The 11584-nt window shown below is 50.5% G+C and overlaps 1 protein-coding gene across 1 annotated transcript in view; it reads right to left on the bottom strand.

The window, feature by feature from the left end:
* Window positions 1–2015: 2015 nt before the first annotated feature.
* Window positions 2016–11584, bottom strand: part of LOC136995964 (olfactory receptor 14C36-like) — a 33345-nt gene continuing 23776 nt past the window's right edge. The window contains exon 2 of the mRNA XM_067316962.1: window positions 2016–2975. Coding sequence (XP_067173063.1) covers window positions 2016–2975 — 960 coding nt within the window. The remainder of the gene's footprint in view (window positions 2976–11584) is intronic.

Genomic DNA, 11584 nt, shown 5'->3' with positions numbered 1-11584 from the left:
CCCAGGTGGGGCATCGAGACCTTGTTTGTGCACGCAGGGATGGAGTCAGGAAAGTCAGAGCTCAGCTGGAGCTGGCACCAGAGACCTTGGACATGAAAAGGGCTGGGGTGTTAAATATCTTCTTTGCCTCAACTTTCCAGGGAAAGCTCTGCCTGAGGCCTTCCAGTTACGGGGGTGTTAGCAGACAGCCGTGCTCTGGGATCTGCTGGGGTGTGGTGCAGAAGACAGGCCGTGCAAGACTGGCCTTTTCTCCTGTGTCTGGATACAGAGCCCTGCAGGAGGATGGAGCTGGCCATGGAGCACCCCACAGCTGGGGTGAGCAGCCAGTGCTGGAAAGGGGTGATGTGAGGGGCTGGTCTGGGATGATGCCATGGGGCAGCTTCCCCAGTGTGTCCATGCAACACAGGGAACAACCTGGGCTCCTCACTTCTGCACCCGCCATGTCCTGGTACCTTTCCCAGGAAACCTGCATTTGCCCTGCAAGCACACGGCCATGTGCTCCCACACTGCGGTTCACACACAGGAGCTGCCTGCTGGCATTTTTCCTCTCCTGGGTCCTTTCCAGCTCAGCCCAGCCTCTCCCCAGCTCCCCCCAGCTCCCCTGCCCTCTCCCTAGCTCACCCAGAAGAGCAGCCCAGCCTGGGGGTGGCCCCGCAGCAGTGCCCACCACAGGGGGCTGCAGAGCTCTGGGCATAACCAAACAGCCCCAGCCCCTCTGAAGGGCACAGCAGGTCGTGGGGGGCAGAGAGGGCTGTCAGCCTCCCCATCAGCCCCTGGGGGGCTAGGGGCCAGCAATGGCACAAGGAAATGGAAGCCACTCACTCCATGTCTCCACTGCTCTCATGACCAGGAGATCCTTAACCCTGGCTGCCTGCAGCCCCTCTGGGCAGCCCCTCTGCCCAGCACAGCACAAGAGTCCTGGCCCCGGGGCTCCTCAGGCAGCTCCAGTGACAGAACAGCCTGCCCCGAGCTGACACACACAGCAACAGGTTTTCATTTATTCCTCCCCACAAGCACACAATTGCTCCTTTGCTCTTCTCTGCAGATGTCCCTGCTCCCCAGAGGGCCTTTCCCCAGATCTGTGTGTCTGTGCTGGCTTCGCTGCCCATTCCTGCACCTCTCCTGCACCTGTGCTCCCTGCAGGGCCCTGAGCTGGCAGTGCTGCTCGGCAGGGCAAGTGGGCTGTGGGGCCCTGGGGTGACTCTGCACTGGCCCTGCTGGTCAGGGCAGCCCCAGCTGGACCAGCATCACTGCACCTGACAACGCCCTCCCCAGGGTCTGTGGCTGTGGAGGATGCTTGGAGCAATCACAGGGCATTTCCAACGGCTCAGGGGTGTCATAGACCCAGCCCACTGCCTCTCCTGAGATTGCAGAGCCCTGATTTGGTGCATTCCTTGGGTTAGCCCTTTGCTTTGGGTGACTCCACTTGGTTTTGGGAGACTCCACTCACTGCCCATCCCAGGAATGTGCTGTCCCTGGAGATCCCCTGTGTTGTTCTGGTGGCTCATACTCCCTTTCAGAAGGATGGGCATCCATCACCAGCCCTCTAATATGTGGGACAGTCCCTGGCAGAGACCTCTTGACCACTCACCCTCCTCAAGGGCACTGGGCACCCTCAAGACAGGGATGAATCCAGCCCTCATTCCCTCACACATCACCCAACAGAGCTGATGCCCCTTAGCCCATAGAAAACCCAGGTACGGCAACAGGGCCTTTTCGGGGGCAATTCCCTGAGTGCATTCTTGGCTCCAGCTTGGGAAGAAGAGCCCAACCTTCAGGCACAGTACTAAGGAGATCCCCTTTTATTACAGTGATGCTACTTGGGAGGCCAGCGCTGACACAGTGATCAGCAGATTTACAGAAGGCCTCTGCATCAGACTGACAGGGTTTGCGCCTCTGGAGAGGTGGGATGAATTCAAACATTTCCTTAAACACGGCTATCACAGACAGAACTCCCAAAGCACAAAAGTTGCCTGAGATAAACTGGAAATCACTTGTGAGGAGAGATGGGCAGCTCATTGCTGCTGAAATACTACCAGCTTAAACAATTTCTTCAGTGCCTCCTTGAGCTCTTTGTTCCTCTTGCTGTAGATAAGATTGTTCACTGCTGGAGGTACCAATGCGTACAGAACAGTCACCAGCAGATCCAGAGCTGGCGAGGAGAGGGAAGGGGGCTTCAGGTAGACAAAGATGACAGTGCTGACAAACAGGGAGACCACAGCCAGGTGAGGCAGGCACATGGAAAAGGCTTTGTGTTGGCCCTGCTCAGAGGGCATCCTCAGCACAGCACTGAAGATCTGCACGTAGGACAGTACAATGAAAAGGAAACACCCAAAGACTAAACAGGCACCAACCACAGTAACCCCAACTTCCCTGAGGTAGGAGTCTGAGCAGGAGAGCTTGAGGATCTGGGGAATCTCACAGAAGAACTGGTCCACTGTGTTTCCTTGGCAGAGTGGTATGGAAAATGCGTACCCAATGTGCAGGAGAGCATTGACAAAACCACTCCCCCAGGCAGCTCCTGTCATTCTGACACAAGCTCTGTTGCCCATGAGTGTGCCATAGTGTAGGGGTTTGCAGATGGCAACGTAGTGGTCATAGGCCATGACAGTGAGAAGACAATACTCTGTCAACATAAAGAAGACCAAGAAAAAGACCTGGGCAGCACATCCCAAGTAGGAAAAGGCCCTGGTGTCCCACAGGGAATTGGCCATGGATTTGGGGACAATGACGGAGATGGTGCCAAGGTCGAGGAGGGAGAGGTTGAGGAGGAAGAAGTACATGGGGGTGTGGAGGTGGTGGTCACAGGCTACGGCTGTGATGATGAGGCCATTGCCCAGGAGGGCAGCCAGGTAGATGCCCAGGAAGAGCGAGAAGTGCAAGAGCTGAAGTTCCCGTGTGTCTGCAAATGCCCGGAGGAGGAACACATTGAGGGAGCTACTGTTGGGCATTCGCTCCCTCTGGGTGCAGGTGGACTGTCCAAGGAGAAAAAGACAGTGACAAGTTAGGACAGACTTCTCTGAGAAAAACTTTCAATTTTTCAAATAAATCCCTCCCAAATACAAATGCATCTCCTTTCTCCTTCTCAGGAGGACCTTTGTTCAGTTCCCCAGCTTCAGCTCCAGCTGAGTGTGCTGGGAGGAGCAGGGGTTTGTCCTGCTTTACACCAGCGGGTACATGGGAACTAGTCTGTGACATCTACATCTCTGACATCAGAGGACATCCACCTTTAATGGAAAAGGTCTGCTAATATAAGCACACATAATTCTAAAGAGTGTGGCCTCCAGCAGAGAGGTTTAGCAATTTGGGGGTTTTGTTTTTTTGAGATTTTTAAGATCTACCATCACATCTGGTGAGTATATTGCTGCAAGCATGAACCTTATAAAGACCAGAGAGGCCAACAGGTTCTCAGTGGCTTGGTGCAGAATCAGGAGTGCTGCTGGGTGCATCAGTCTTGTTCCCAGCTGACCTGCGCTTGCACTTGTGTTACCCAGAGGTTAATTTCACACACAAGTTACTCTAAAAAAGACACTGGACTCTGATGAGATCAGAGGAGGCTGGTTTCAAAGCACAGATCTAACTCTGCTCTCTTTCTCAGCTCCGGGTGGAGATGTGATGGAGAGAAGAGGACTTTCCTCCTGACATACATGATCACACCAAGGGCTCGGTGAGGTGAGAGCTGATAGCTAAGGAAATTCTCAACACTCCCATTCTGGCTGAGGAAATGCCAGGTTCACTTCAGCTGCACATGTACAAAACCACTCAGGAGCATTTTGTGGCATGAGCAGGTCCTGAGCTTCTTGAAATGGCTCTCCAGTGCTGCTAAGATGCAATGGGGGAGCTGTGCCCTTCTGGAGGGCAGCTCGCAAACCCAGCAGGACACCGGAAGGAGATGATAGTCATGTGTCCTGAAAATGAGGTCTCCTAAAGGGAGAGTCAACTCCTTGCCAGCCCCTCCGACTGCATTGCTCAGCACCCTGGGGTGAGAACAGGCCTTGGGCACCTCGCCCCTATGCAGACACCTCCATGGCAGGACATCAGGGTGGGTGTCTGAATTTGTAGCTGAACTCCCAGCTGACCGCAAGTACAAGAGCAGAAAGGAGAGGCAGGGAAACAAGGAGAAATGCTATGACCCTGCTGCCAAGGAGAGACAGAGGGGCACCTTCCCCAGATTCCACCTCCTAGACAGCGTGTCCTCCCAGGGCAGTTGTTCTCAGCCTCTTTGCCTTGCAGGGGGAAATGGGCACATGGCAGGAGAGAGGCAGCTCTGCTTTTCTGGAAATCTGACTGCAGAGGAGGTGAAAGATGCCCTAGAGCCCTTCACCTTCAGAGCAGAGGCAGGGCTCTGTTGAGTGGGAGAGGAGAAAAGAAAGGGTGGCTTGCTCAGAGGAAGACATCTCCAAGGAAGCACCACAAGAGAGTTGCCTGAAGCCAGCCTGCCACAGTGTTTCTGTGGGCACTTTCGTAGCACTCCCTGAGCACCTCTCAGCTGCCTGGAGCTGTCCCCAGTGGGAGCTCTTTCTCTGTCCCCACGTCTCTCCCCTGTCACTGCTCACAGACCCCATGCCACCATCTGGGTGTTCAGCACTGCACTATGGAAACCTTGTGGCCAAAGGGCACTGCCCAGGGGCATCTCTGTGTTTGCAGGACCTAAGGAGCAGGTGAGACTAAGCATGATGAGACTGATGAGAGCTGCAAAGGTGCTGCCTGCAGGTAAAAAGACGGTTGAGGGAACTTTCTGGGATCCTTGCAGACCTTTTGATCCCTCCCAGTAACACTGCAGAACTCTCCTTCAGTCACCTAAGCCTAAAACACCCTTTTCAATTTATTCCCTGACAGACATATAAAAAAAAAAATCAGAGCATCAGGAGAGTGCCTTCCCTTTCAGGTAAGCTTGCAGTGAGTGTCCCCTTGAAAAGTTCCCTCCAGACATGTTCTGAGAGTGAGCTAGAATTGTGAGCAGCCTTGACCCACGCAGCACCCTCTCAACAGCAGAATGAACTAGCCCTGCCGGGGGTTACTCCTCCCACCCAGAGCTTCTCACTGCAGTGCCATGGGGATCTCTGTGGGCAGGCTGAGTGCTGACCCTCGCAGGAGGCAGAGTCACTGCCCCAGGCACACAGCACCCTGGGTCGCAGCGACACTGCTCTGAATTACAGCTCTGGGCAGACCTGGGTGCACTCCCTGACTTCACACCCCTGTACCAGTCCTGAAGAAAGCAGCTGTGATGCCTGTCCCTGTGATGCTGCGGCAGGGAGTCCCTGCTCTGAAGCATCTCATCCTCCTCCTCTGCAAAGGAGAAGCTGGGAGAACGATCCTTAAAAAAACTGCTATGGGGTAGGATGGGTTTAGAAGACCCCTCCAGGAACTACACTAGCATTGCCCTGCAGCCAGAGACTTACTGTGTCAAGGATCTGTGAAGATTCCTCCCACAAGGAACTCTTCTCTGTCCTCCCACTCCACACTGCCTTTCACCTCTCATCTCATGTCAGCAGCAGCAGGCAGAGCCCAGAGCCCTGCTGCTCTTTGCAGAGTAGTTGCTCCTGGACACAGCTGTCTCTCAGCAGTGCTACCAGGTTGCCATCAGCTCCTCTATCCCAGGAGCCTGACCACACTCAGGAGCAGAGGCCCAGCTGAAGGCATGAATTTCTCTGTCCCTTGTGCTCCCTCCTCCTGGGAAATGTTGCCTGAGGCAGACTAAAATAATCAACAATGATCCCTCTCTAAGCACTGAAGGAAGACTGATTCCAGCATTATGATTTATTTCATCAGAGAACTGTTATGTGCAAGAGGTGGAAATGTGCCACTCTGGAAGCACCGATTTGCATCTCTTAACTAGGCCGGACACCTAGATGGGGACAGGAAGGGAGCTCACAGACACATGGTTCAGGTGTTGATTCAGATGAGTCAATCTGGGCATCGCATGCTGGTTTAGAAGCCCCTGGGCTGGAGTGGGATTCAGATCCCTCCCATGATCTCCATAGAAACACAGGAGGTGAGATTCCCCTTGCCTAAGCGGAAGTGTACACAACAGAGATGTCTGCACAGGAGCTCCTTTTCTGAGCTCCCATTGTAATCACTGGAGATGGAGGGTGGGAGTCAGTTGCTCACACACAAACACCTGGGGACATTTGAAGAGACAGAGGTGGTTGAAGACATGTGCCAGTGCCTGCTTGCTCTGATGGAGCAACTATGACAACTGCATCCTGTTAGAGCATCAGGTGGGGGCCAGGTGGCGAATTTCCTTGGCCATCTGAATGACACTGGATGCCTACTACAACTAGAGCCCCACTCACTATGAAGCTGAGACATAAGCAGATCCCGACAGTGCAATCTGGTAATGTAATTCAGTGCAGATACTTGATTTAACGACATAAAATAGGCTAGAAGATCCATATTGGATGCCTGGGGTGTCCAGCACAACCACATGTCTCTAGCAAATACAGCATGGCACTTACAGGAAAACCATGCCTGTTGGGAGTAGTACCCCAGAGCATCTTGGGTTTCCTATCTGTGCCCAAACAAATGAATCCTACCTCTGCCTTTAGGCACAGTCTGTACTGCCCACACCCAAGCGTGCTGCGTAAATGGGAGGCACATCACACCAAGGTCTCCACTCTAGTCTGCATTCTCAAACCCTTCTAGCTCTCCTGTCCCTGATCCTCTTCTCACCACCCTCCTCTCACCCCCTCAGATGATATGAACAGTAACTGGGCTAATGATTTCCACAGGGTGGCTAGATCACAGGCTACCCAGGCCCAGGGGCTTCTTCAGTGGCACCCTGTCCTTCCTGGAGATCAGCTCACCTCTGTCACAGGCCCCAAGGTGCTGCAGAGTCAGCACAGGCAGCAAACCCAGTCCTGCACAGCCCAGCTTTGTTTCTCCCTGGCCTTGGACACTGCAGGCTTTGCTCTCTTAGTGGGAACCTCCTTTCACCATTACATTGCCACCTGCTATCTATGCCAGTAAATCTCTGCTCTGAAGTGGGGCCCTCACACACACAGTGTCCTGGCCCTTGGTAACAGGTTTCACCATGACCAATCTGACTGATACATTGCTAGAATAACTAAGATGTGGTGAGATCACTCACATGACCAAAAGGAACCAATTGGAGGGTACAAGCTCTTCAGGTGTTGGATATCATAGCATTTGCTTAGAGCTAGCAGCTAAATGTACTGAAGCCTAAGGCCGCACATTGCTGAACTTTTCCCAAAATTGTTTGGGCCAGTCTGAACAAGGAGGGAACAAGGAGATAAGAAAGCAACAAGACAGTGTCAACAATGATCAGCGAGTACCATAACTCCACCTGGAGACAACGGGGAAACCAACCAGGAGCGAAGAAGCTACTACTTGTTGAGCAATCCTTGGTGCAACAAATCAGAGAGAGAATGGACAAAGAACTTAACCTGTAGGGGTATAAATACCCAGGGAATTTTCCATTTGGGAGTCCCTCGGAGGAGGCACCCAGCTCGAGCTGTAATACTAATAAAATCATCTTATAAAGAATTATTTTGTATCTTTTGGATAAAGCGGAAACCTAGAGTCGAACCCTGTTAAGGACACTGGATTGAACAGTTTCCCTAACAGTCTGGCACCCCAGATGGGACTCTAGGCAGCCACCATCGGATCCTCTTCTCTCCAAACTTCCAATGACTGGCATCGGGTGATTTCACCTAGGAGCTTTGGTGATGGGAGGTACCGACTGGTGTGAGTTAAAATTCCGCATCTATATTTTGGGGAGAGTGGGTTCAAGACCCATCTCTGGGATTTGAGAGGTTTTGAGTCCCATCTCAATCCATCTGGAAGGGGGAGTGTGCAGCCTGATCAGCGTAAGGTGACCGCAAAACTCTGATACACATGGGAAACGTATCTGGTGCATAGAAGGGGATGCCCTTAGCCGAGGTACTGGAAAACTGAAGAAAGATTGACTGTACCATAGGGTTAGAAGAAACTAGTGACTTTGTACCAGGAAGACTGGCTTCTCCTTACCCAGGAGGGCAGCCCAGCTGCACAGCGGCCACAGCAAGGGACTTTTGACCAACAAGAACTGACCTTTTTACGACATCACCTAGAAGACAGATTCCCAGGACAAATGGATTATTGGTATGTATGGGATAGCTGGGCATTCTCTAGAAAAAAGGAGATGTCTAAAAACAAGAGAAAAGTGTCTTCTCAGAATACTCTAAGTAGCGCAGCTGCTAAAATGCTTGTGGAAACTGCTCCACCCTATGTGCTACCCTCTGCTTCAACTTCTCTATACTGCCCCTTGCCTTCCACCTCCACCTTTCAAGCCCCTTTGCAAGTCATTCCTGTGCCAGGAGCGGTGGCCCTGCCGGGTCTGGATGGGGTACCGTGGGTAGCTACTACGTGAGTTTACTGACCCTGGGGGCCCCAAGATTTGATTGCATGGAGTCAACAAATTCCCAGGCTTAGGGAGGACCCGGAAGAAGTTTTGCAAGTAGCAAGGGGAATATTTCGCACATATGACCCCACCTGGGGGGATGTGCAGATGCTTCTTGAAGCCTTATTCACTCCTGATGAGAAACACATGATTCTAGACACAAATCGTCATTGGGCTGAACAGGGAGGAGTGGCAGCCACCCGAACAGTGTGGCCAGCTGCAGATCCCGGATGGGATTATAACATAGAAGCAGATTATCGGCAGTTACAATTATCTAAACAGGGTATAGAGGAAGCCATACATTTGGCCAGACAGAGAACTGCAAATTGATCTAAGATCCGGGAGTGTCAACAACAAATTGACGAACACCCCTCAGCATTTCTGTCCAGAATGTTTAAGCAAATTAGAATGTTCAGGGGAGGGATCGACCCAGAGGCAGAGGCTAACAGACCCCCAGTAGTTTCTACTTACATAGACCAAACATCTCCAGATATAAAAAAATATTTCTCTAAGCATGTTCCCGATTGGCCAGGAAAATCCATGGATGAAGTAGTGCGCTTGGCTACCTTTGTATATAATAGAAGGGAGGAGCAAAAAGCTAAGGAGAAACAGCTACAGAGAAAGGAGGAAGTCAGCATGCTAGCGGCAGTACTGAGAGACGGAATTCCAGGGAACAGGGGTAGAGGCTGAGGAAGACCTGGAGGAGAAAGGTGGAGTCAGAATGTACGAGATGATAGACAACCGGGATTGAGAGGACCCTGCCATTACTGTAGGGAGCAAGGGCACTGGAAATGAGAATGTCCCGTAAGACCCCATGGGCGGGGCGGATTACAAGGAGGGACCAGGAGTGGAAACAGGCCATGACTTTCAGAAGCATGACGAGAGGCGGGGGACCTGGGGAGTCCTGTGGAAATGGGAATGAATGCATGGAATATACCATTAGATTTTAAAGGTCGAGTGATGGGAGAAGTTGGAGGGCGTGAAGATAGTCAAGAACTCTTTGCCTTTACCTGGAAAGGACAGCAGTTAACTTGGACTCCATTGCCACAGGGATTTACTGGGTCTCCGACTATTTTTTCACAAATACTTAAAAACAATTTGGAAGACATTGAGCTTCCAAAAGAATCAGTGCTAATACAATACGTAGATGATTTATTGTTAGCCAGTAGGAATTATGAAACATGTTTGAGGGACACTGTTTCCTTATGTACTGCCTTAGCAGAAAAAGGGCACCGTGCATCCCTATCGAAGCTCCAGCTGTGTCAACAGGAAGTAAAACATTTAGGTTTTATTTTCAAAAAAGGACATAGACAATTGATCAGGATTGAGTAAAAGCAATTCTTGAGTTACCACACCCAGTAACTAAGAGACAGTTAAGGGGATTGTTAGGGACTGTAGGATTCTGCAGACCATAGATTCCTGGACTAGGAGACATTATTAACCCCTAGTCCAGGCAACAAAGAAAGAAGAGGCGGCGCCACTGGACTGGGGTTCAGAATGAGAAAAAGCTTTTATATCTGTAAAAAGGCCTTGACTTTGGCTCCAGCATTAGGGTTACCAGATTCTAGCATAGACTTTGAACTGTTTGCCCATGAACAACAAGGAGTAGCAAGCAGAGGGCTCACTCAAAGGTTATGTCCTCATCGCAGACCGGTAGCCTATCATTCAACCCAATTAGATCTGGTAGCTAAAGGTACTCCGGGGTGTATTAGAGTGATAGCTGCAACTGCAGCCATTACTGAAAAGGTGCGGCCCGTAGTTTTGGGCCATTAGTGCTCAAGCGGCAGAACTGATAGCTCTTACACAAGCCATGAAGTTGGGAGAAAACCTGTGGATCAACGTATATACTGACTCTAAATATGCTTTTGGGGTACGTCATGCTACAGGAATGCTGTGGAAGGAGAGAGGATTCTTTACATCGGCTGGGAAGATGTTTGCTAATGGACAAGAAGTGCAAAGATTGTTAAAGGCAATTGAACTCCCTAAAGAAATTGCTGTTATATATTGCCCAGTCCATACAAGAGCAGTATCTGATGTGGCACAAGGGAATAATCTAGCAGACAGAGCCGCTAAAGCAGCCACCCAACAACCCTTTTCTGTAACTAACATACAACTCCCACAAGAAGGGCCAAACATATTAAGCCCAGCAAAAATCTACAAAGACATATCACAGAAGGAAAAAGAAAACTGGAGAAAATGGGAAGCAATTCAGAACAATGAAGGAATTTGGACCATAGGCAATAAACCCTTCCCTCCAGAGAGGTATGTACTCCCCGTAGCTAAGTGGTACCATGATCGTGGACATGGAAGACTGTCAGCTATCGCCTCATGAATCTTACAAAACGGGGCAGCTCCAGGAGTTATGCTGTTGCAAAACGCATAACCACCACCTGCTTGACATGCCAGAAATTTAATGATACTCGACCAAAAACTGAGCAAGCAAGTCACCCGTGGGCATATTTCCCTTTCCAATGCCTACAAATCCATTATGCTGATCTCCCACCTGCTGAAGGCTACAAACACCTTCTCGTGATCATCAACCAGCTAAGTGGTTGGGTAGAAGCCTTTCCTACTCACAAGGCAGATACAGCCGCAGTAATTAAGACTCTATTAAGGGAAATTGTTCCTCGATATGGAGTACTGGAAACTATAAATTCAGACGGGGTTCTCCTTTTTCAGCTGGAATCTTAGAAAAACTATATCAAATGATAGGAATCCATAGAGAATTACATACACCCTACCACCCTCAGTCCTCGGGGCAGGTAGAAAGGATGAATAGAACCATTAAGGCTAAATTAGCACGAGTATGTACACCAACCAATCTTAAATGGCCAACAGCTCTAAATCTAGTTTTGTGGGAAATCAGAACTACCCCAAGACAGCTGGTAGGGTTGTCCCCAGTGGAAATTTTGTTTGGATGACAATTAGTTGTACCTGGGACTTATATCCCAGCAAAGACCAGCCTCTTGGACGGGGATGAGCGGTTAACCAAATATGTGTTAACTTTATAAGCTTCTTTCCGAAATGCATGGAACCAAGACCAATGGGCTCAGGCAGTACCTACAGAAATCGAGGTACATAATACTCAGCCTGGTGATGAGGTGATGATTAAGGCACACAGCAGAAAAAATAAACTTGAACCAAAATGGGAGGGCCCCTATATGGTATTATTAACCTCTTATT

This window comes from Apteryx mantelli, unplaced genomic scaffold (genome assembly GCF_036417845.1).
Source record: "Apteryx mantelli isolate bAptMan1 unplaced genomic scaffold, bAptMan1.hap1 HAP1_SCAFFOLD_20, whole genome shotgun sequence".
Lineage (NCBI taxonomy): Eukaryota > Metazoa > Chordata > Aves > Apterygiformes > Apterygidae > Apteryx > Apteryx mantelli.
Note: the sequence above shows the minus strand (reverse complement) of the source record. Positions and strands in the feature narration are given on the sequence as shown.